The following is a 27,072-nucleotide window of genomic DNA, read 5'->3' as shown; positions in this document are numbered from 1 at the left end:
CTTAAGCAATAAAACCGGTGTCCAAGAAAAACATTTAGTTTGAAAAAGAGTTGAAAAATGTAGCCTTGGAAGAACCACTGCTTACATGGGATTGTTCAACAAATTCCTGTTGTGTGAGGTTTGGCATATACTTTCTAAAAATATAAGCATCTGGGGAAACGAGACAAAGCCCAGGTCTTGGACCAAATGAGGCACACAGCGTGAATCTGTTAGTGATTATATCCATAATGAAATATGTGCCCAAATTTAGCAGTGCAAAATCTAATACAATAAGAAAGCCCAGCAGGCATGGTCCTTACCATAATATATAGCCAACAGAGAAGGTACATATGGCGGTGAGTCCGCTGCTCCTGCTGGGATACTGATGGTGCGATGTCCTCATCTCAATTAATATAAAGGGCAGAACCGTCGTGTGCTGGAAAATAACAGAGACTTGGTGACACAGATTGCTATCATCGTCTCTCTATAGTTGTTTTTTCGCCAGTAGGAGAATGCACACTATAAATTCCTAGGAAAGTGTCAGGCAGAAAGAAGTCTATGGCTCGCCAAAGAAGTAGAATGGACGTAAAACCACATAGTGCGCTGATTGCTCCATTAATATTTTTCTTCTGTATCTTAATTTTTGAAATTTTACTGTATTTTATGCCCATTACAGAGAATTTTGATAACCTAGAAAAATGTCTAAGAAAAAACTGGAACTAAAGAAAGGAATAACAGTCACCACTGTTAACATTTTGGTGTACGTCCCATTTTTTCCCTCCTTGTTCATATTACTTAAACACAGTTAATATCATACTGTGTGTGCAATTCTGTTTTGGATTTTTATCATAATATTGCAGCATGAGAATTTTTGATATGGTAGTTTAGAAATTCTTCTAGAACATCGGTCTTGACCATAGCTTTGGAGAACTCCATTATATGGATACACTAAGATTTATTTAACCAATTCTTGTTCTTAGATATCAAGATGTAAAAGATTTTCAACCTTTCATTTATTAAAAACATCATGATGAACATCTTTCATAGAAGTCTTTGTCTGAAAGACAAACTATGTTAAATTACGTTTTTGTTGTCAAAGGCTATATGATTTTAAGGCTGTTGATAAATAATGCCAAATTGTGTGTGCACGAGCAGCAGGTTATCAAACAACGCCAAATTAGCTTCCAGAAAGGGTGTGCCAGTTTGGACCAGGAGTGCATGAATTTAGACATGATGTCTGAAGGCAGAATCCCAAGAAGCTGAGTAGAACATCTATTTGTTTTTCTGCTTCAGTGGTTACTCTAGACACTAAGTTTACTGGAACAGGATGGAGACGAAATTTATCCTATCTATAGGTAAGAAGAAAGGAAACTAAAATTCTTAAATCTTTCAGATATTCAAATGCCCTTGGTTTTGAAATTTAGTGGACAGATATAAGGAACAAAGAGTTTCTAAGATAAAACTGGGCGAGGATATATATTTACCTTCCAATACTGGAGACTTTCTCAAGAGTATAAAGATGGCAGAACTGAAAACTGACCCATCAGCAGGTTTAAATTCTATTTAGTACTTCCTAAACAGCCGTGAAAGAATCGTTGCCTTGCTCTGCCTGTATTATTTGTGTATTCAAGGAAAACGCAGGAAATTGAATATTATGATTTTCAAAGTCTAATAAGTATTCTAGCAAAATAGAACCAGGTGGCAAGTAGGCCTTGGCAGGCAAGAGGCATGTTGGGGATATCTAAATGAACATCTTTGGAGCAACCTATTGTTTATATTCCTAGAAAAAAATAGAAAGACATGATTTTGTAAGAAATATTAAGACAGTGGATGATCTTTGCCTTAAACATTCTCTTCTAGATAACTGTGCTGACTGCCAATACATTAGTAATTAGAGTGTGGCATTCTGAGAAAATCAGGTGAGTGATTCCACAGTTGGGTAGCTTTATATTTCTTTATCTTTTATCTTCTTTATTACTATTTTTTAAAAACAGTATAACTAGCTGTGAAGGAAGTCATGCAAGCCAACGTACATGTGTGCTAGTACAGAGACAGCATGCATTTTAAAGATCTATTGGTTTTTCATTATAATCTAGTTACTTCAGATGACATCAGCCTGGAATGTCACCAACAGTTTGAGATGGCAACAACAGTTTTACAATGGTGCATTCATGTAAAATTCAAATATACAGCTAGCAATAAGGCTATGTCTTATCAAATCTTACATAGAAGAAAAATACCTGCAGATCAAACCTTTACACTGATGATAATGCTGACCCTGAGGGCCTGTGTGGATCATAAATGACAATGACATTACTTTTGGATCACTGATATTAATAAATTTTTTAAGTTCTACCCTTCATTCATTGCTCCAAATGAAGTAGAAAATCCTCCATTTTTAAATAAATATATATTGGTTGTATAAATAACCAATCAGAATATGCTTATTCAGTTGTCATTATTTTATCAAGGAAAGTGATAAAATGTATGCGTATCTTCCAGATAGGACATCTGATACTTGCTGATGATCAGATGTATCTGGGAGAATCAGGATGTACTTTAACCATTCCAGGAAGAAAATCAATTTGAAAAAGGAATATCTTTCTAGATCACTTCATCACTGGTGTCATCACCACTAAACAGGAGCAACTTGTCCCATCAGTGACATAACCACAGACAAAAGATCTTTTTGTGGCTAGCTGTGCATGTGCAGGTTTGTCCAGTGACAAATCTTAGTAGAAGGTTTTTTCTATGTCATAACAGCTTATCATTTGGAATTTTCATGCACTAAAGACTGTGTATCTCCCTCTCTAGAAATTTATAATGCAAATTATGTTTATTTATACATAGTATATATTAACAAACATAAATTAGCAGAAAATATTTACTGCAAATATAAATGTTGCCTTACAGATAACTAAAGTCTTGTGAACTAAAAGAATGGTAAAAAACTATGAATGGTCCTGCTGAATAAGTAACCTTTAGCAGTTGAATTATAACTTAAAATCTATAGCAGCAAGAGAGATAATTATTTTAGAACTACAGCTACGTGAAATCCAGTTCCAATCCATTCTCAGGTAATACTCTGCTTCAATGACTTAAGAACCAGGAACGAAATATTTAACTCCAGTTAAAATCATCACTGCATAAGAACAGCACTCTTAGTGTTTTGCTCACTGTGGTATCTGCAGCACTTAACCTGGCACAAGAGAGGTACTCAGTCAATATTTTTCCAGATAATTTAATCTTCAGAACAACATATTGTATGGATATTATTAACTCCATTCTGCAGATGGGGCAAAAAAGGCTCAGAAAGGTTAATTATCTTGCCTAAGATCACAGAGCTAGTAGGTCTGGAGGTAGGATACAAAGCTAGTTCTGTATGCCTCCAAATCTCATGCTCTTTTTTCTGCATTAGTATTATATTTTTAAAAGATATCACAGTTGAATAATGTTTGAATCACTAAACCTGTAGGAGTGCATAATTGCAGATCACTTACATTATCTCCCAACAGATTGGAATTATTTTTTGGTTGGGCCTCAAAACAAATGAAAAGGTCTTCACTGTAAAAAATGATTTTTGCTAAATATGTTTTTCCTGTGGTATATTATCATATCAACAATAATAAACAATAACATTAGCTAGCATAAAGTCAGAATTTTTTTCTAACTTTTATTTTAGATTTGGGGGTACATGTGAAGGTTTGTTACATAGGTAAACACATGTCATGGGGGGTTCGTTGTACATATTATCTCATCACCCAGGTATTAAGCCCAGTACCCAATAGTTATCTTTTCTGCTACTCTCCCTCCTCCCAACCTCCCCCTCAAGTAGACCCCAGTGTCTTTATTTCCTTCTTTGTGTTCATAAGTTCTTATCATTTAGCTCCCACTTATAAGTGAGAACATGCAGTGTTTGGTTTTCTGTTCCTGCATTAGTTTGCTAGGGATTACAGTCTCTAGCTCCATCCATGCTCCTGCAAAAGATGTGATCTCATTCTTTTTTATGGCTGCATAGTATTCTGTGGTGTACAGGCACCACATTTTCCTTATCCAATCTGTCACTGATGGGCATTTAGGTTGATTCCATGTTTTTGCTATTGTGTGTGGTGCTGCAATGAACATTTGTGCACATATGTCTTCATGGCAGAATGATTTCTATTCTTCTGGGCACGTACCCAGTGACGGGATTGCTGGGTCTAACGGTAGTTCTACTTTTAGCTCTTTGAGGAATCGTCATATTACCTTCAACAATGGGTTGAATTACACTCCCACCAACAGTGTATAAGTGTTCCCTTTTCTTCGTCACCTCACCAGCATCTGTTACTTTTTGAAAGTCAGAACTTTCTAGTGGTATGATGAGAGTTACAGATGGCTGGAAGCGAGCTGAAGAATGATCTGTTGCTGTTTCCCCAAACACAAATACCATTTACAACTTATGGTATCTTCAGGTAGATGTATACCTGAAATACACCTTGGATCAATGAGAAGGTTACAAAGTCTGGTCACCAAAGGTGGCTCTTGGCTCTTAAGAATTGTTTGGACTGTTTTCTGCAGTACATTGTCAACAGAACAATTCCCCAGGAGCTGAGTTAAAAACAAGGCTTGACTTGTTTGAAGGGCTAAGTAAAATGAAGGGTTGACAGCCCAAGGAGTAAACCTTTGGTCTTCCATATAAACTCCATCCTAGAAAGTACTGGTCTAGGATATAAGTGGTGAACCTATCCCACGCTCTATCATCCATTTTAGCTAGTTTTAACGAGGAGCTATCATTTGGAAGATTGTGTCCAAAAAACGAAGCTTAAATCTATCCTGATTTGTTGCATCATTGTGCTTTTCTTAATGGGGTCTTGGTGGGTCCCCCGTGATGGAGCGGAGTGAACTGACTCCACTGCCATAGAGGCTGTGAACTGACTGGCCTCCCATGACAAAGGTCTATTTGCAGAAGAGATCCACAAGGGGGTGTCACCTCCACACAGAGCAGTCCTCACACCTGAGATGGGGCTGGATTCACGGAAGGACCCATGATTAATTCTGATGTGAAGACCTTGAAGCAGATGGGACAAGAAAAAGGGCTTTTGCAGAAGAGGCTCAAAGGAAGACAGCAGCGTAATGAAGTGGAAAGATTAGGAGGCTGGCATCTGAGATCTAGTTCTGATTTTGTCCTTCCTCACTCTCAGACTCGCAGGTTCTCACACATGTATGAAGCTTATTATTATTCTTTGTGAAATGAGGCAGTTGGATTAAATCAGTGCTTCTCCTGAAAAGCTAATGAGTTTTGTTGTAACACATGCCAGGGCTGACCCACCTATGCTTTAGGGACAGTAGACACAATGCCAGGGCCCATGAAAATGTCTTAGTTTCTTTTAGAATCAGAAGAAAAAATGAACTTTCAGAGTTGAAGATTATATTCATCTGTATACCAATGCCATCATAAAACATCATATACATATACACACATACACACTAATGTAAGAAGGGACTCACTAACACAAAGTGCTTAAAATCTACAAAAGTCATACTGTGGCCCTGTTCATGCTACTTGATTTTTTTTTTTAAAGTTCTCACCCAATTCACTCACATTTTTCTTAAATAAATGTACTTAAAGAAAAACTGTATGTAAACTCTCATAAATAGAATAACATTTGCCATAAATAGAAGATAACTGCAAAAACAAATACAATAAAAATGAATTAATCTTATTAGATTATTCTGAGGCCTGCCCTATGTGTGTTAAATAAGCACATTAATAAGTGTAGAGGGGCATTAAAGATATACTGGCATGAAGCTGGACACAATGGCTCATGCCTGTAATCCCAGCACTTTGGGAGGCTGAGGCGGGCGGATCACCTGAGGTCAGGAGTTCAAGACCAGCTTGGTCAACTTGGCAAAACCCCGTCCCTACTAAAAAAATAAAAATTAGCCAGGCGTGGTGGCAGGCGCCTGTAATCCTAGCTAGTTGGGAGGCTGAGGCAGGAGAATCACTTGAACCTAGGAGGAGGAGGTTGCAGTGAGACGAGATCGCACCACCGCACTGCAGCCTGGGTGACAGAGCGAGACTCGGTCTCAAAAAAAAAAAAAAAAAAAAAAGAAAGAAAGAAAAGAAAAAAAAGATATACTGGCGTGAAAGAGAGACTCTCCTAAACAGAATGAGAAGGACTGAAAGATAATTCAGAGGGAATGAACTTTTCACTATGCAATTCAATATTATTTAATGTCACGTCCCTGTGCTACATAAATTATCTTGCAAAACGCAAGAGCTATACAGCCTACATACCAGGGTATACTGGAATAGATTATTCATAAGTTGTAGTTGTACCTTCTAACTACTAGATTATTTATGAATGGATGTTCTTTCACCAGGAAACTGGAAAGATGGATGAGTTGGAAGTTTAGATTCTGACAGACGAATGTAATGGTATTAAAGGAAAAATGTTCACACTACACAAGAAGGATCTGGACTGGCTCCTGGGGAAAATTTTGGACTATCTGTGATGGCAATGAATGACCTATAAACTACAGAGAAGTTTTGGAATAACCTTCGCTGTGGATTAATAGAAGGACAAAAATTATGCTGCATGATGGCACAAATCCAGGCAAGTCAGATGGATGAATTAGGGGACCTCTCAAGATTATTTTAGATCTCTAGAATTGAGAGTTATAATCAGAGTGTACAACACAAAAATTAATAGGCAATATTTGAAGAGTATGTTCAACTGCCATTTCTCTGGTCTTTCTCCTCCTCTCCAAAATATTTTTTAATAGGAGGGTACTACTCCCATATCATATGAACACCGGGCAAAAATCGTTTCTTCCTCAGAAGTAAAACCAGCTTTTCTAGGTGAGGTGTGGCCAGCCTCACTGGGTCATAAGAGACCTGGCAATCCCCTGTCTGCTACTGGCAACTGTAGGATACAGGCAGGCCTCTGGAAGTGTTTGCACAGTTATGTGTGCATCAAATTGCTAAATGAGCTTGTTCTTGCCTTCATGTTTTCTAATAACCCAAAAACAACTTTGGATCATAAATAAAAAGATGGCAGTGTGCATGTGCGTGTGTGTTGCACACTTAATAAAGACATGCATATCTTTGCAACGTGCATATCTTTGTGTTACTGTGCACCTGTATTCTTATGAGCACCTGGACTGCAGGCAGGGCCAGCGATGTGACTGGACTTGCCTACGAAGATGGGATAAGGAAGGGTTCCTAGGAGGTCCAATAAGTTTATAGCTATATTGTAAGTAAGAATAGAATGAAAAACTATCCTAAGATACAAAAAGTTGTGCACTCTAGATTGTAACTTGAATATTTTGTTTATTTTTTCCTGTTTCCTCTCATCCCCCATAGAACAAAAGGGTATTAAAAATGAGAACACTTTTATCCTGAAATAAAGCAAGAAGAAATTTCCAGGTTTGAAAATAAAGCCCATTGCATCAGCAAAACATGATCTAAAACAACAGAAAGGGGACATGAGAAAAACTGAGAAAAATCAGCAAACTCTGGCTGATCCTAATCTTTGGCAAAGCTTCTAGGCTTCCCAAATAAGTCAAATGTTCGAAGAATACAGGAAAACACAGCATTAGTGAGGGCATGAAGAGAATCAAGGTGGATCTTTCCTTGGGACCAGTGTACAGTGTTAGCTGGATGAGATGTTTCTCCTCTTCAAGGGAGATAGAAATGACATCCCAAGTAGCTTGGAAAGAAAACTGATGCAGGCTCCAAAAAAATCCCCTGAATTTTTACCTTGGGAAATCTGACAAAATGTTTTATCTTGAAACTATCATTATTAATTTTGCTAATTGGTCAACTCAAAATCTGCCTCCCTCCCTCCCTCCCTTCCTAGTAGAGACATTGTAGTGTTTTGAACGATGAGGAACTGCCAGTCTCAGCCACTATAGTTTCTGTTTCTCCAGAAGTCAAACAGAACTTCCTCTTGTCATGGGTCTCCCTCTCCCCAGGGCCTGGTGCTGGCTTTAGTTTGGTGCTACCTATCAGTATGGCATAGAATCTCTCTCTGGAAACTGCCAGGGCATTTTTAACTGTGCCTTTTTGGCATAGGTTGGGTACCTGTTCCTGCCAGCTGTCAAACCAGGCTGAGATGCTCTTACACCAGAACAACCTCATGTTCAAAATGAGGTTAGAAACAGTGACCCAAGGTGAAAAACTCCGGTTCAGACAGAACAACACTTACTGAGTGCCAGTATGTTCTGGGCACTTCCAAAACTCTTTTTAGGCTAAGGACTAAATTTGGAATTTACTCACTTCTAACATTAGCCCCAACAACTCTTAGGATATGGTTTTAATAATTATGCCAAATAAAACAGTGTTGCACACTTAATAAAGACATGCATATCATAGCAATTAAGAGCAACTATATGTCATAGGAACCGTTACACTAGGACAGTGACACGTTTTACTGGGCTATTACTTTTGCATTTAAAGATTTTAAATATGACTTGAGGCAGTAACTATCTCTTGCTGAATCCTCCTAATGAGGACACCCAGGAGGTGCTAAGGGGCCATGACATTACCAGGAGGCTGCAGTGTGGTATGTATTTTCTCTTTCCTTTTCAGCTCAGCAGCCTGTGGGCTACCAATTAAGGAATTCTTTTTGTGAGTGGGATGCTAGAGATGACCCTTGTTGTACCATAAAATATAACACCCATTTTTAATGTGACCTAGTGTTTGCTTTCTTCCACGAAGATTTCCCAATTAGTATGTGTAGTTCTCACAGAATAGCACCTCTAATGAATGCCCTCAGACAAGCAAACCACTATACTATGATGAGCTGTATGCAGACTTGCAGACCAACAATGGCGCAAAGACCAGAGTGATTTGCTCTGCTTGGTTATGTCAAGGAAAGATCTCATATCATGGCAGACATTTGAACTGGGTTTTTAAATGTGACTAGGGGTTGATAAGCAGAAGGGTAAAAGACAGCATTCATTCACATGGCCAAGGAGAAGAAAAAGTATGTAAAGGTACAGCACAGTCCACTAAGGGCACTGTTACCACTGCAAGACGTGAAAGAGGATGAAGAGCTGGGTTTGCACAGGTGAGGGTGAGGGAGGTGTCTGCCAAACCCTAGAGGGCTTTGAGCTGGAGTATGCCCTGCAGGAAGCAGAGGTTCCTCTATAGGTTTAGACATCTTCCATGGAGTTTAAGATCTAGAGAAGTAGGAGAAACAAATTTGGATATTAATAGTAGAAAGATTAAGCTGGAGAAAGAGTGGAGAAGGGAGTGAAGAAAGGAGAGATTTATCTGCCAAGTCGCTCCCCTCTCCTGCCTGGTTTCTATCCTGCTGGCTTTTCAAGGAAGGGACTTTCCATGACTTTCTTCTAGGCCACTTCCCCAGCCTCACACCTCTTCCTCACCTCTCTGCAGCCTCGTCACCTACAATTTCCCCTTTTCTACTCTTCTTTTTCTCCTTTACTTTAATAAGCTCCACAATACTGAAAACAACATAAGATAAAGAAAAAAAGAAAGCTAATCTAACTTTGTAAATGTCAATTTGACAGGTAAACAAAGAAAATATTTATTTCATCCCTCTGTGTTTATGCTGCTTCCCCTATCATTAACTGGATGTGCAGAAATATGGAATAACAATAATAATAGCTACCATTTACTGAGCTCCTAATATATGCTGAGTTTATACTAGACATTTCCCACTGTTATCATATTTAATTCTCACAACAATCCTAATGCAGTAGTTATCTTCTTCATTTTATACATGATGAAATGAAGGAACAGAGGGGTTCACTTGTCAAAGGTAGTGTAGAACTGATAAATGGTGTAGCCAACATTTGATTCCAGATCTACCTGACTCTAAAACATGCTCTTTTACTGATACACACTGCTTCCCATTCTCGTTTGTTCATTCATTCATTCATTCAATAAATACTGTATTCCCTATACATCAGTCATCCTTGCCTCCAATGGACTGCTGTTCTAGGAAACGTGTCTCAATTAGGTGAATAAAAATTTAAAGTCTCTCACCTTGGAAAAGATCTCATTCACTGGGGTTGCATGTATAGGATCTTGGAGTAGAAGTGGCTCACACAACACATGCAAATAATTGAAGTTATTCTGTGAGATCTATTTATTGCATACCAGGAACTGTACTGATCACTTTACATGGAATAAAACTCATTTAATTCTCAAGATAATGCCTGAATAATATGTTATTATCATCATCAATTCCATTTTACAGAGACTGAGGCACAAGAAGTTAAGAAAGTTGCACAAGTTTATCCAACTGGAAGGTGGTGAGTTTGTGCTCAGACTTGGGCAGTTTGACTCCCAATGCTCCACTGCCTATGGAGCACCAGGACAACTGAAGGATAAAAGAATGGCCAGGGGAAGATCTCATATGAGGGAAGGGGAGCTGACTGTGTCATGGCTGTGCCTGGGAGAAGGAACCTGAAATTGTCTCTCATTGCCCCACCATTCAGCTTCTTAAGATTCCAGGGTCTGAGGGACAACAGGTCAGTCTTTATGCCCATGTCAGAGGGTAAATCCCATAGGAAGCAAGGGCCTCACGGAGGTAGAGGGGAAGAAGGGAGAGTAACTCCAAGCTGCTGTCACGGACAGGCATTCTCTTTCTGAGATTTGTGCTACCTTTCTTGTGTTTTTGGTGGCCCACTCTCCTTAAAAGCATTTTGGAAACTGATATGGTTTGGCTGTGTCCTCACCCAATTCTCATCTTAAATTGTAGCTCCCACGATTCCCACATGTTTTGAGAGGGTCCTGGTGGGAGAAAATTGAATCATGGGGGCAGTTTCCCCCACACTGCTCTCATGGTAGTGAATAAGTCTCACAAGATCTGACGGTTTTATACGGGGTTTCCCCTTTTGCTTGGCTCTCATGCTCTCTTGCCTGCCACCATGTAAGACGTGCCTTTCGCCTTCCACCATGATTGTGAGGCCTCCGCAGTCACATGGAACTATGAGTCCATTAAACCTCTTATTCTTTATAAATTACCCAGTCTCGGGTATATTCTTTATCAGCAGCATGAAAATGGAATAATACAGAAACATTCTGGGGAGTGAGGTGAAGAATGCAAGAAGAGAGAGCAATGGGGGACACAGCAGAGGTGAATGGCAAGGGAAAAGTGAAACTCAAGTAGATGTTCCTGCAGTCAGTAAAATTTAAAGCATTGAAGTATTTTCTTAAAGAGCAGAAAAAAGTGACAAGTTTGGGGAGCAACTATAGAAAAATGAAACATCATTCATAGCACTCTGAAATTTAACAAAAGGAACCTTGAAAACAATAACCTAGGATTTTAATGTTATTCACCTGCTTTTCAGATATTTTCTCAGTAGAATCCACTTATTCATAGATATCAGCATCCTCCAATGTCAGAGTATGGCTTTAAAAACATAATTCTGACTATGTGGTTCTCTTCTTTAAAATCTTCCCACAATTTTTTTTTTTTTATTTTTTTTTTGTGAGACAGAGTCTCAGTCTGTCGCCCAGACTGGAGTGCAATGGCATGATCTCGGCTCACTTCAACCTCCGCCTCCCAAGTTCAAGCGATTCTCCTGCCTCAGCCTCCCAAGTAGCTGGGATAACAGGTGCCGATCACGACGCCCAGCTAATTTTTCTATTTTTAGTAGAAACGGGGTTTCACCATGTTGGCCAGGCTGGTCTTGAACTCCTGACCTTGTGATTCACCCACCTCGGCCTCCCAAAGTGCTGGGATTACAGGCATGAGCCACCGCGCCTGGCCAAAATCTTCCCACTATTTTCAGGAGACGTCCAAGTTTCTTGGCATTGCCTTCAAAGGCCCTTACTATGTGATTCAACCTACTTTTCCACATTAATCTTATACCACTCTGGACTGGCAACTGTTATTGTTCCACTAAAAGACCTCAAACTTTCACGTCTTTGTTCATCTTCCTCTTTCTGACTGCAATCCCTTAATATTTGGGATTTTATCCTTGGTACATACATATCGCAGAGTCATTTTCCTCCCATCAAAGAATCAGCCTCACACTTCTATGCATCCTCAGTTAGGCGGGGCCACAGAAGGCTCCAGTCCTGGCCAACGGGCCTATTATTAACAGAAGCGATGTGGACACTCCTAGGCCAGTGCATTTAAAAGCTGGTGTGTGTTCACTCTCTCTCTTCTCTACCATAGTGAGCTGAGAGCCACATGTTAAGATCATAGATGGAAGGGTTCTGGAACCCTGCATTACCACCTAGAAGAAAGCTGCTCTGGAGGGTCAACTGGATAACAACACACTTTGTGTGAATGAGAAACTTTGTGGGGTTAATCTACAGAGAATTCAGAATGAAGTTGCTACCTTCAGGTAAGTTAGCCTATTCTGACTAATACACTATTCCATAAGGTCAGCTCTGTCTCGGGCAGAGTTAATCCCTCTTTTTCGTGTTCCCACCGCATACCTACATGATGACACTCAATGACTATACTGAGATCTATCTCAGTATAATCATATAGAAATAGTATACACATACAGTATAGAAATAGTGTAGTAATATACAACATAATGCTATAATTACCATAAGGGAAGGTGACCCTGATGCATTGGAAGTACTTTAGGGAGAAGGTACAAACCAGTTGACCATTGTATGCTAAGCTTTTGTTGAAGGAACCTATTAGTATGACTTCCCCTTGAGCAAATCTTTTTCCATTAACTTTTCTTAGAGAAAAAAACGCTTGCAATTTAAGAAGAATAAGAAATAAGTGCCTGAATGCAATTTATAAGTAAACTGAAAGATATATTCATCTTTAAGGGACAAAAATGATAATTTCCTATTATGTAAAGAAAGGGAGCTATTTTGCGCCCACATCATAATCATATGGGAATAAGCCACCAAATTTAAGCCGCGTATTCACAAAATATGTAGAGGCATTAGTTTTTCAAGGTGAAAATAGTAACACATTTCCGTCTACTTTTATAATTTCATCACGCTCCCATATCACAGTGAGGAAGCAAATTTCAATGATACTAAAGATGCTTCTTCACTAAGTTTTCAAATACAATGATTTCAAACGGTTTTAATTTACCCTTGTTTATGATGAAAATAAATGTTATTTTGATTGATTGGCAAACATCTACTAGCAGCAATAAGAGCAATTATGTTGGACATGGAGACATTATAAAATCTATAACCCAAACCTTTAAAGCCTGATTTAAAATGTCAAATTTGACTTATCAGAACCAGTTATAATCCTGCTTCATGCAAAAAGCATTAGGTTAATGCTGGAACAAAGTACTCTTGCCAAGCATGGACTGGCATAATTAATCAGGGATATTTCAGAAACGAATCATCTCCAAGGGGTTATTGATTTACTGTCATGACACGTTTTTCTTATGGGCTGCGATGGTGCTCTGGAGCTGGGATGCACTGGCATGTATTTTTCAGTGACTAAGCCTTGATCTCTCCTCCTGGATTCCTGCCATCTCTGCACTGACATCTGCAAACACTCACATTTGACAGCCTCATGCCTGAGTGTGGTGGCTTCCAAGTTGATTAGAATTACTTCAGAGGGGTTTTGGACTAGTCTGAGTGTAATCGAAAGCAGAGAACCATGAGTCTCAAGAGAGTGGCAAGCACCCTGCCAATGGCATTTTATCAATAGAGAATGTGCCTGTGCATATGCACACACACATGCAAGCATACACAAGCACATGACATGCAAGCCTATATACTAGTACAGATTCATGCATTTGCACACATGCAAACACACACACTCATCCGTGCACACACACACACAAGCACACACACCCATGTGCACACACGCAAATGTGCACACACACATATTAACATACTTAAAGAATGAAGAATATTTCAGCTTTAATCTTCAAGGTCATCTCTATCACCTATTAAATGAAATTAAAGCTCTTAGAGAAATACTAATTTATTTAAACACATATAAAGTAGTTATAACTTAGCTGTTTTTCACAATGATTCCATGACATAAGGTAATGCTCTCAAAAGGGGCCTTTAGAGCCCAGTATAGTCTAGAGTTCTCCCAAAGATTACAGCAAAAAGCCAAGGGAGAAAAAGGCAATTTAGCTCACAGCTCAAAACCTTTTCTCCGTAGTCTTTGGCTTTGCAAAAAGAAAATGACACACTTTCAACACAAAGCATTGTGGATAGTTATAGAAGCGTGGCTGGGAAGACAGTAGGTAATAGGTGAAATGGATAACGTTTCTGTTACATCAAATTCCTATGCCTTTTTCAGGTCTTTGCTCATGTTTTATTTGCCTGTACATTCCATATCTTGCTTAGGCTGCCTGGATGATTCTGTGGTCAATGCTGAGCTCAGATGAATGGAGACTCTAGTGACCACATCGGCTCTGCTAAGTGTGGGAAGAGGGGAAAGGACGGGGCCAGGAAGTCTTTCACTATTAGCTGGCTATGTAACTTTGAGCCAACTGGAGCCCTTCTGGACCTCAGACTTGTCATCTATAGGAGTCTGCAGTACTGGACAGTAGGGGTCCTGTTTGAATCTTGGGAATTTTTGTCTACATCCGTGATGTCACATTTTTTGTATCCAGTGTTTACATCTGCCCTTCCTTCTTCTTCCTTCACTATATAAACTCTGAGTTTAAATACTATACCGTATCACAGAAAAGTGCACAAATAGTGAGTGTCCAGAAAAATCAACAAATGTTCCTAAAGTGAACTCACTCCAGTAACCAGCAATTGGATCAAAAACAGCTTTGAAAGCCTCCCAGAAAATCCCCTTCAGACTTCTTTTTGTCACAATGAATCTCCGTAAAGGCAACCACCACTCTGACTTCAAACACCATACATCAGTCTTGCCGATGTTTACATTTGTATAAATGGAATCATATGATATGTCTTCTTTTGTGTCTGGCTGCTTTTGCTCAATATTATATTTGTGATATTCATCTGTATTGCCTTGTGGAGCTGTAGTTTTCCTTCTCATTGTTGCATAGTACTCCATTGTGTGAATAAAATATGATGTATTTATTCATTCTGTTATTGACGACACTGTGGTTCTCTCCAGTTTGGTGCATTTGGGAAGAGTGCTGCTATGCCCATTTGTGTGTATTCTTCTTTTGGTGGGCATGTTTGCATTTTTCTTAGGCATATATACTGAGGAGAGAAATTGCTAGCTCATAGGACATGATCACAGATATTCAGCTTTAACATAGTGTCAAAGAGTTTTCCAAATTATTGTACCAATAGACCCTCCCGTCAGCAGTGTATGAGAGTTCCACTTATTCTGAATCCTTGTCAACACTTGATATTGTCTTTTTAATTTGAGTCATTCTCATGCTTGCCCTTTAAATTTCAGTGCTTTATTTCTAACTTATCACCTTCTGACTTAAGCCATGCAGATTGTCGTACTGTTGCTGGTCAGGTTCCCTGTGTGGCAGATTCTGAGATGGAAATCAGCATGCAGAAGTTTATTAGGGAAGTGTTCTAGGACCAACACCTGTCCAGGGAAAATAAGAAAGTGTGATCTAAGCAAGGAAGGTGTGGCCTTGCGATGCAGTCTGAACAAGGGCCTGAGCCCACCCTACTAGGAGCTGCAAAGCTGTGAAGGCCCTGCCCTTCAGAGTTGCCCCTAATAGAGGAAGTGGGTCAGGTCTTTATACCCCAGCATGGACCAGTTATGGGATGAGGGCTGCCACAGGAAGGGGGTCTGAACTTAGTAAGGCTGCTGTCTTCACATGAGGGCAGTTCTGGAGAGGGCTTAGAGCAGAGGGCTGAAACTGACGGCACTCCCACCTGCTGGGGAAGTAAGTCCAGTCCCCAAAAGGGACCTGTGTGGCACATCCAGCATCCACCAAACATGGTTAACACTACACCAAGTAATACAGCTAGTCTGAACCTCTGATTTTAAAATCCATAGATGGCATATCTACAATGAACAGATTCTGACAATCCACAATTGCACTACAGGGTTATGAATTTGCTGACATTGGCACTTATGGGGACTTAGTGCTCTTATGAAACAAGAAATTGGTCAGTACATGATTAAATTCCTTACCACCACCTAATTTTGGTGCTATAAAGTCAGCCCCTGTAATTTTATATATGGTCATGCACAGCTAATAAGCCTCCTTGACATATAACTGGCTTTCTTACTAGCCAGGGCATAGTTGGCACTTCATGCTCTTTAAAACTTGCTATCAATTTGTAGCTATTCAACACCTTATTCAGCTGAATAAGGCACACGTTAGACCATCTAGTTGTGGTCCCCGTAGACTCGAGGCTCAGGGAACAATGCCAGTCGTACAGACAATATCAAGTGCTAATTCCCTCATGAGGCAGAGCACTGGGGAAGGGGGCTGGAGGAAGAAACATGCTCTGAGCTCCACATGTAGATCACACAACCAACCTTTGGTTTTATTCCCCCTTATGGCCCTATGTTTTGTCATTTTCACCCACAGACCAATATTTTAAATGGCTTTATTTCCCAAACTGTATATATATCAAGTCATAATCCTCCCTATTTTTATTATAATTCATCATGGATATATATTTTGGCCAGCTTCAGATCAGCATGAGATCAACAGTATTACAACATTGTGCTCACAGAGTTCAGCCAAATCAAAGAAACCTGACATTTTCATCAGCCTCTGCAGCCTAATCCTGGGTAGAGGCACTTTTTTAAAGCTTAAACACAGCTGCAGATCCTTCCTCGTACCTACTTTGGTTGACCCCTAGGAGTCAGGTCTCCATTCTGTGACTATCTCAGGTAAACAGAAAAGTCCCCAGTGTACACAGTGATGAGTGGCATTTCTATCTCTTCACCAGGAGCCTCCCTCATGAACAGAGACTGGACCTTCAAAAACTGCTCATCAGCTTTTGTGTTCAGGCCCACCCCTTGCTCCAGCCAATATATCTCCCTGACTCCATATTCCTCTTGCTTTGATCGTCATAAGTCTATGATATCTGGTAGCCACTGAAGAAGGAATCAAGATGAGGGCAGGGCTAACTTGGAGCCTTGAGAATCCTTTCAGCTTCAAGAATCAGAAAGGATGAAGGGGAAAAAGATGAGAGAAAGACTATTCAAAAGGTACAGAATGTGCAACTTTATGGGTTGCATGAACTAGATATAATGGCCGGTTCCTGGATTACTGGGGCTAGGAATCAAATGAGTAGAGGATTATAAAAATAGCTGTGTGCTGTGCTATACCAGGATAGGCAGCTTATGGATTATGAAAGTAGAACACACTAAAAGTAAAAATCAATCCAGTAAGTGTTTTGGTAAGTGGGTGAATATGATCAAGGAATAAAGAATGACTAGGAAAAGCTAGGATGCGTGAAGAATAGCAGGTGTTCTTGTAGTAAAGGGAAGTCCAACAAGCCCTTCTCCAATGTGGCTTCAGAGGACCCTTTCCTCTGCCCTCAACTCACCTGGGATCTGATCCTCAGTGGCAATCACCTCAGTCTGGGGGAAGCACCATGATTCCAGAATTTGAACAAAGATGTTTGAATCGTTCAAGTCCATGAGCAGGAGATGTTTTACAAACAGAGATGAGGATTAGGAAAGGGAAAAGAAAGAGAGAGAAGCAGGACGTTGACAAGGACTGGGTCCCTTTTCTGATTCATGCACATATTCTTTGAGGTCAGGTCCTTCTTTTGGCTCTGCTTAAATTGGTTCTAGATCATATTATTGTCCTTAATGAATTCTTACCAGGCTGGAGTGCCATGGTGTGATCATAGCTCACAGCAGCCTTGAAATCCTGGTCTCAGGCAATCCTTCCACTTCAGCCTCCTGCGTAGGGCTAAACTACAGGTGTGTTCCTCCATGCCCAACTAATTTATTTTTTGTAGAGATGAGGTCTCATCATGTTGCCCAAGCTGATCTCAAACTCCTGCCCTCAAGCGATCCTCTTGCCTTGGCCTCCCAAAGCACTGCGAATGTAGGTGTGAGCCACCATGCCCAGCCCTTCTTGACCATTTTTTTTTCAGTACTGGGGTATAATCGACAAACAGAAATTGTATACATTTAAAGTGTACAACTTGGGGTTCTGATACATGGATACATTGTTAAATGATTACCACAATCAAGCTAATTAATATATCCAACACCTCACATAGTTGTGTGTGTGTGTGTTAACACTTAGGGTCTACCCTCTTAGTTTCAAGTACATAATACAGTAAGTATCCCTGATTAATTCTTGACAGCTGATCTCAGGTGATTTCCACTTAACACCTGCAATGAATGGGCCATATTATTATTCCTTTTTTTTTTTGAGACGTAGTCTAACTCTATTGCCCAGGCCAGAGTGCAATGGCATGATCTCGGCTCACTGCAACCTCTGCCTCCCGGGTTCAAGCGAGTCTCTTGCCTCAGCCTCCCGAGTAGCTGGGATTACAGGCACTAGCCACCACGCTTGGCTAATTTTTGTATTTTAGTAGAGATGGGGTTTCACCATGTTGGCCAGGCTGGTCTTGAACTCCTGACCTCGTGATCCGCCTGCCTTGGCCTCCCAAAGTGCTGGGATTATAGGCGTGAGCCATGGCGCCCAGCTTATGGGCCGTATTATTCTTAATGCCCTTCAAATCATCGCCTGTGAAACACTACAGATAAGCAGGATTCTAAATCAGAGTAATGAAGAGAAATGCCACTGAACGGCATTTGAATGCCTGTGGCATGGTAGGGGCTGGAGACTGAGCAAATGAAATGCACCTTGAAGGAACAGCTGGGAAGAAATGTGCACACAGCGTTTTCAGTTAGTAGGTGCCTAATGCATGTTTATGGAATGAGGGAATGAGTGAGGATTTTGCAGAAACACTGTGAATACCGAAGGCATTACCAGGTTACTTCTTGTCACTTCAAGTTCACAGGAAGGATGAGGGGGTGTTTAGTTCTTTCTATCAGGGTCTCTCTCAGAAATCTTTCTCCTCCTAGTGAGGTATATTGTGTTCAGCTCTTGCCAAACTTAAATTGCATCCATGTTAAAGAGGAAAAAGGCTTTAGCACATTCCTCTGGGGAATGGAAACAATTTATTTTGTTTGTTTCTAATGGAGCGGGTTAGCTCCAAAATCTCACTGTGAGGTCTGAGAATCTGAGTTGAGGACCGCCAGGCAGCTAGAGGGGCAGAGAGGGGAGAAGAGGGAAGAGTGAGAGAAGGACTGAGACATTATCAGGTGTCTGAGATAGCAGCAGCAGCAGCCAGGGATCAAGGCAATGCATAAAACAGAGTTCCTGGATTCACATCAGGAATACATATTTAGCCAAATATTATATGAATATAAACGCTTTCATGACGATTATTTAACAAAGAAACGCTAGTTTTTGTTTTTAAATTACAATCTTCCCCCGTGGCTCAGCACAACCAACTTCAGTATCTTTGGGGGTGGGGCAGAATGGAGTGGCTTTTGTTTGTCAGTTTTTCCTCCTCGTTATCCAGAACAATGAAACTGCCAGGCTTGTAGTTCATCTTCCTTTGCGGGAGGAAAGGAGAAGGGCATAAATGCAAATGACCTGGATGATAACAAGTAATGAGATTTTGGAAAGACTCTCCGATTTCTCAACACAAACTAGATGATGAGAAACATAAGCATGATTTCTCATCTGCTGGTATCCCTTGAAAGCTTATTTTATAATATAATTTATTTCCAAAGGGTGGGCTTGGTCTCCTAACAAGAGTGGAGTGTTTTCATTGAGCAGCTGCAAATGTCAGTACACAGCCTCAAGGTTAACATGGGTGGCATAAATAAAAAGGAAAACGCATCCTTTTCAGAGTTCTCAAGCCTATAATAAGACTTGCTGGCATGTTCAGTGATATATGGTCTTTTTATTTTCAGCAGACAGCAGTATGCTTTGGATCTTCAAAATATTGTTTAATTGCTTTACAGAAACCAATCAATAACACGCAGGTACAGTTTTTGGTAAGGCACATAAATCCTAGCATGGGGAGACCAGCTGTTGTGAGATTCTGGCTCGGTGCCAGTTTCCAACTGGGGAGTCTCAAGGAAATGATCCTGAATCTGGGGCTTTGTTTGGATTTCAATGGAACATAATCGGGCGACATCTGGTCCCCCACCTTGGGCTGGCTTGGCCACACTTCATCCACCATGGCTCTGGGCACCTCCTGCGGGGCTTCCTGCAAGCGCCAGGCACCCGTGCCCTGCCCATCACCAGATGCCAATCAGTTTTTCACAGTGGGGGACAAAAAGAGAATTTGGGGCCTTGAAGATGCCTGCTGAGAACATCTCATAAAAAAGATCTTAAAATGCAATTTGGGTCCCACTGCCCCACAAGTTACTGGACACCAGACAAAAGAGAATGCAAAAATAACTTTGAGGGAGGAAAAGTGAGCAGGAGCGAATAAGGATAAGGACTGCAAATCCGCAGTGTGGGCACAAGATGAAGGAAAGATGAAAAGGGCAAAAAAGTTAATGAATAAAGGCTAATAATAAATACCCAAGCACATACGCACTCATACTAATAAAATAAACAGTTATAATCAAGTTAAAAACCATGTACACATACTAAATTAGCAAACTTTTCTTATAAAATAAGAATCTGTCATGTTGCAGGAATTAAGTGAAAAGCACCTCTCATGAATACTGGACAGAAAATACAACTCAACCACTGTTTTGGAAGCAAACTGTCCCTACTAACAAGGACTATAATTCGATTTCTGGGAATCTATGCTAAAGAAATAATAACCAGCCTAAATAAAAGAAATAAACACAAGATAAAACACATTCTCCTTCAGCTTGGTAAACAAAGATATTTTCCCTAGCCCTACTTACAGTAGCAAAATAATTTAAAATAATCTTAATAATCTACCATTGGGGAATGGTTTTTCAACTAAGACATATCCACTCGGTGGAATATTACACAACCATTAAAAACATCTAAAATACTTATATATCATATTTAGACATCAAAGAACATCAAAACATATTTATATTATCATATTTAGTTTCATAAATATTACATGGAAAAATCTAAAAGGAGCACATCATAATGTTAACACCGATTCCTTTGTCTGAAGAATCATGAGTGATCTTTCTTGTTTCTACATTTTTATATTTTTTAGAATGTTCTTTAATTTGTGTGTATTACCTTGTTATTAAAGTTACATTCATAAAATTTTTTTTTAAAGTGTACATTAAAGAAAATGTGGTGTATGTACAGGAAAGTATTTGAATAAAGTGTTTCCAAGAAAACACAGAAATACGAAGAACCAGGGCAGGGCTTATAATAAGCTGAGCAGATAAGCAGGAGAAAGGGCAAATCGGCATGTTCCTGACATCAGAAATAAGACAGAGTGAGAAGGAAGTAGAAGCTTAAGTAAGTTATAAGAAAGAAAAAAAACCAAACAAATAAAGGACTAGGATATAGAAAACAAAGACGGGAAGCTAGCAAATAAAAGTGGTATTGCTGAATACTGATGACTTTTGCTTTGCTAGAGAACCATTTAAAAATGCTTGGTCACCATAAGCAATACTGGGGAAAGGCCATATGAATTTACAATGCAGAAAAGTCAAAGACAACTGTGGGGAGTAAAGGTGATGTACTAATCGGATCTTCCTTATACATAATCATGACCAAAAGAGTCATTTCAAGCTTTCAAGTCAGTCCTCTGGGACATCAGTGCCCTAACAAATACTACTTGTGGCTCTCTTCTGTCAATCTGCTCATCTGTGGTGTTAATTTTATGAATAATATTTCAGGATGGCTATGCAGATTTATTTGAGGAGGAATGTAAAGGGGAGAAAATTAGAAAGCATTGCAATAACAATGCATTTGAGAACTTTTGAAAAACTGACCACCATTTTGGCAGAAAAGTGTAAAATGCATGATTCATCTGTGGTCCCCCTAATGATTTTCTATCCCTGGATTGGCCCTTTGGGAAACTCTACTAGATAACATAAGTCTTTTTAAGATCTTCCCTTGCTAGACTATAAACCTTTATTTTTTTCTAATGAGTCTTCAATTTTTCGTTCTGTTTTGATGCATATTGCCTCCTTCTACCTTTTTCTGATCCTGCATAAAATCCCTTTCATCATTGTAGGAATCGGTAAGAATCCCTATTTCTTAAATCTGTATTTATCAAGTAGTAAGTTAATGTGATTCTTGGCAGCACCTTCCATCATTTGAAGAGCATGGCTTCTCAGAATTTTCTTAGTTTCTTTACCTCTGTTCCCCTATTTGCTTTGCAGCTTGAAAAAGTGAAATAATATAGGGGAGTTCTCGTTTTCCAGCTGCACAATCAATGTAAGGCAGAGCTGTATGTTAGAGTTTCTCCCACAGCAAATAATTCCTCCTACTTCTTACTTGCGGATGGAGCCTTCAATTTTCTGGAGAAAAAAGTACCTTGGAAATGATGTCACCTTGTTTTAACAACATGAAGTATTTAATATTTCCTATGCTACTTGGATTATGTAAGCCCATTTACCTTCCCTCCCCTGGCACAGTTTAAATTTACAAGTGGTTTTAATATAGAGATGATTTTGCTAAGCAATATAAAAACACTTCCTCTTGCAAATTCTTAGACTGCTTTCTGTTATTTATTTCACTGAACATCCATGGGCTGAGCTGCAGCAATTGCTGAAAGTGTCTTTGCAGCAGCACCTTGAATATGTCTTCCAATTCTATTTATCAACAGCAGGATAAGTTAGATACTCTCTCTCATAACTCAAACGTTTTCTGAAAGATAATCATTAAGAGAAATTGCCGTAAACTAACCATTTGCTTTTTCAAGAGTGCAAGGATTATCAGCCAACTTAAATTTAATGCACCAAAATCAATGAGGAAAAAGACATCAAGACGTTCCCTAAATCACTGCAAAGCTAGAGTTGCTTGTTTAGAATATCTTTAACTAGAGTTCTTTTTGTCTTGTGAAGCAATGGTAACTTTAAGTTTATGAGGTTTCCTCTAACTTTCCATCTTTGTGAACTTAACCCATTGGTGGAGGGTAGGCTGGTGTTGATTCAGTTTCTCCAGGTGTGTTGAAAAGCTTTAGACTCAAACATTAAAAAAAATTGCATAGAGGAAAGGTAAGGGCTATACTTTATATATGCTTTTTAATAGATTTTTTGCCACATAAATTCTGACATTTAACCAAAGCTACTTTTCAGGGTGAAGCTTTTGCCTGCTTAGGCCAAGGCCACCAGTATTCACACACCTCCCCCAAATTCACCCTTGCAGGGGCTGGAAAATGCCAACACCAAACAGCTACCAGTGGCCAGGCGTGTTGGCTCACATCTGTAATCCCAGCACTTTGAGAGGCCGAGGCGGGTGGATCACCTGAGGTCAGGAGTTCGAGACCAGCTTGGTCAACATGGGGAAACCTCATCTCTACTAAAAATAGAAAAATTACCCGTGCGTGGTGGTGTGCATCTGGAATCCCAGCTAGTTGGGAGGCTGAGACAGGTGAATCGCTGCAACCCGGAAGGCAGAGATTGCAGTGAGCTGAGATCGTGCCACTGCACTCCAGCCTGAGTGACAGAGGGAGACTCTGTCTCAAAAGAAAAAAAAAAAAAAGAGCTACTCTGCAACATCAGATGTTTGTGGAAGATGACTCAAGTCATCTCCAGGCTGTTTGCTTGTGGGTTTGAAACTCTGGGAGTCTCCTTACTTTTAATTTCTCCTCCTCTTCCCACCAGCTAAAGAGCTGAAACCAAAGAGAAAGACATTCTTTTTGTTTGTTAATTTTAATGAGCAAAGGGATGGTGGCGGGGGGTGAAGGGGAATTGGGGCTTCTTTAAGCAAAATATACTGTTCAATGAATTGCAGGCTTTTGCAGTTGTGGGATGGGAAGCCCAGTGGTTACTGAAGTTACACCTGGGTTGGAATTCTAGCTTTGCACTTACTAGCTTTGTGACCTTGGGGAAGACATTTAACTTATTTAAGCCTCAATTCACACAGCTATAAAGTGGGCTTAAAAAGGAATAAATACCTAATAGTGTGGTGCTGAAGTAAACCAGGCAATGTATGTAAAACAGTCACTACAGTACCTGGCACAAGGTAAGTGCTCAGTCAATGTTTGTGTTATCATTTTATTGCTCCAGCTATAGTATTTTCCTGATTCTTTCTTGTGACCACAGCACCCCAAAGGTTTTTGAGTTATCTTGGACCTAACTGGACCCAACAGGGAATCTATTATCATGGATAAATGAAAAACTGAATGAATAAAATTTACTGGTTTCCAAAGGAAAGCAGAGAATAGATTCAAATTTCAATTATTTAATAAACACCAAACACAACAATATATACTGAACGGAAGAAGCTGGATGGGATAGGGGGAGGTGTCTTTAAGAAGCAGAAGACGGAGGAGCCAAGATGGCCGAATAGGAACAGCTCCGGTCTACAGCTCCCAGCGCGAGCGACGCAGAAGACGGGTGATTTCTGCATTTCCATCTGAGGTACCGTGTTCATCTCACTAGGGAGTGCCAGACAGTGGGCGCAGGTCAGTGGGTGAGCGCACTGTGCGCCAGCCGAAGCAGGGGCGAGGCATTGCCTCACTCGGGAAGCGCAAGGGGTCAGGGAGTTCCCCTTCCAGGGGTGACAGACGGCACCTGGAAAATCGGGCCACTCCCACCCGAATACTGTGCTTTTCCGACGGGCTTAGGAAACGGTGCCCCAGGAGAGTATAGCCCACACCTGGCTCAGAGGGTCCTACGCCCACGGAGTCTCGCTGATTGCTAGCACAGCAGTCTGAGATCAAACAGCAAGTCGGCAGCGAGGCTGGGGGAGGGGCGCCCGCCATTGCCCAGGCTCGCTTAGGTAAACAAAGCAGCCTGGAAGCTTGAACTGGGTGGAGCCCACCACAGCTCAAGGAGGCCTGCCTGCCTCTGTAGGCTCCACCTCTGGGGGCAGGACACAGACAAACAAAAAGACAGCAGTAACCTCTGCAGACTTAAATGTCCCTGTCTGACAGCTGTGAGGAGAGCAGTGGTTCTCCCAGCACGCAGCTGGAGATCTGAGAACGGGCTGACTGCCTCCTCAAGTGGGTCCCTGACCCCTGACCCCTGAGCAGCCTAACTGGGAGGCACCCCCCAGCAGGGGCAGACTGACACCTCACACGGCCGGCCAGGTACTCCAACAGACCTGCAGCTGAGGGTCCTGTCTGTTAGAAGGAAAACTAACAGAAAGGACATCCACACCAAAAACCCATCTGTACATCACCATCATCAAAGACCAAAAGTAGTTAAAACCACAAAGATGGGGAAAAAACAGAGCAGAAAAACTGGAAACTCTAAAAACCAGAGTACCTCTCCTCCTCCAAAGGAACGCAGTTCCTCACCAGCAACGGAACAAAGCTGGACAGAGAATGACTTTGACGAGCTGAGAGAAGAAGGCTTCAGACGATCAAATTACTCCGAGCTACGGGAGGATATTCAAACCAAAGGCAAAGAAGTTGAAAACTTTGAAAAAAATTTAGAAGAATGTATAACTAGAATAACCAATACAGAGAAGTGCTTAAAGGAGCTGATGGAGCTGAAAACCAAGGCTCGAGAACTACGTGAAGAATGCAGAAGCCTCAGGAGCCGATGCGATCAAATGGAAGAAAGGGTATCAGCCCTGGAAGATGAAATGAATGAAATGAAGCGAGAAGGGAAGTTTAGAGAAAAAAGAATAAAAAGAAACGAGCAAAGCCTCCAAGAAATGTGGGACTATGTGAAAAGACCAAATCTACGTCTGATTGGTGTACCTGAAAGTGACGGGGAGAATGGAAACAAGTTGGAAAACACTCTGCAGGATATTATCCAGGAGAACTTCCCCAATCTAGCAAGGCAGGCCAATATTCAGATTCAGGAAATACAGAGAACGCCACAAAGATACTCCTCGAGAAGAGCAACTCCAAGACACATAATTGTCAGATTCACCAAAGTTGAAATGAAGGAAAAAATGTTAAGGGCAGCCAGAGAGAAAGGTCGGGTTACCATCAAAGGGAAGCCCATCAGACTAACAGCAGATCTCTCGGCAGAAACCCTACAAGCCAGAAGAGAGTGGGGGCCAATATTCAACATTCTTAAAGAAAAGAATTTTCAACCCAGAATTTCATATCCTGCCAAACTAAGCTTCATAAGTGAAGGAGAAATAAAATACTTTACAGACAAGCAAATGCTGAGAGATTTTGTCACCACCAGGCCTGCCCTAAAAGAGCTCCTGAAGGAAGCGCTAAACATGGAAAGGCACAACCGGTACCAGCCACTGCAAAATCATACCGAAATGTAAAGACCATCGAGACTAGGAAGAGACTGCATCAACTAACGAGCAAAATATCCAGCTAACATCATAATGACAGGATCAAATTCACACATAACAATATTAACTTTAAATGTAAATGGACTAAATGCTCCAATTAAAAGACACAGACTGGCAAACTGGATAAAGACTCAAGACCCATCAGTGTGCTGTATTCAGGAAACCCATCTCACGTGCAGAGACACACATAGGCTCAAAATAAAAGGATGGAGGAAGATCTACCAAGCAAATGGAAAACAAAAAAAGGCAGGGGTTGCAATCCTAGTCTCTGATAAAACAGACTTTAAACCAACAAAGATCAAAAGAGACAAAGAAGGCCATTACATAATGGTAAAGGGATTAATTCAACAAGAAGAGCTAACTATCCTAAATATATATGCACCCAATACAGGAGCACCCAGATTCATAAAGCAAGTCCTGAGTGACCTACAAAGAGACTTAGACTCCCACACATTAATAATGGGAGACTTTAACACCCCACTATCAACATTAGACAGATCAACGAGACAGAAAGTCAACAAGGATACCCAGGAATTGAACTCAGCTCTGCACCAAGCGGACCTAATAGACATCTACAGAACTCTCCACCCCAAATCAACAGAATATACATTTTTTTCAGCACCACACCACACCTATTCCAAAATTGACCATATACTTGGAAGTAAAGCTCTCCTCAATAAATGTAAAAGAACAGAAATTGTAACAAACTGTCTCTCAGATCACAGTGCAATCAAGCTAGAACTCAGGATTAAGAATCTCACTCAAAACCGCTCAACTACGTGGAAACTGAACAACCTGCTCCTGAATGACTACTGGGTACATAACGAAATGAAGGCAGAAATAAAGATGTTCTTTGAAACCAACGAGAACCAAGACACAACATACCAGAATCTCTGGGATGCATTC

At 40.5% G+C, this 27,072-nt stretch overlaps 1 protein-coding gene across 11 annotated transcripts in view; it reads right to left on the bottom strand.

The window, feature by feature from the left end:
* AIG1 (androgen induced 1) overlaps positions 1 to 27,072 on the bottom strand; it is a 290,545-nt gene that overhangs the window by 59,361 nt on the left and 204,112 nt on the right. For 10 of the 11 annotated variants that reach the window (XM_054558246.2, XM_054558241.2, XM_054558240.2 and 7 more), the window contains one exon: positions 300 to 415. The exons of the other annotated variant lie outside the window; for it this stretch is intronic. In XM_054558246.2, coding sequence (XP_054414221.1) covers positions 300 to 415 — 116 coding nt within the window. The remainder of the gene's footprint in view (positions 1 to 299; positions 416 to 27,072) is intronic. 11 annotated transcript variants of the gene reach the window in all.

The sequence above is a fragment of the Pongo abelii genome, chromosome 5 (assembly GCF_028885655.2).
Source record: "Pongo abelii isolate AG06213 chromosome 5, NHGRI_mPonAbe1-v2.0_pri, whole genome shotgun sequence".
Lineage (NCBI taxonomy): Eukaryota > Metazoa > Chordata > Mammalia > Primates > Hominidae > Pongo > Pongo abelii.
This window is presented reverse-complemented; position numbering and strand designations above follow the sequence as displayed.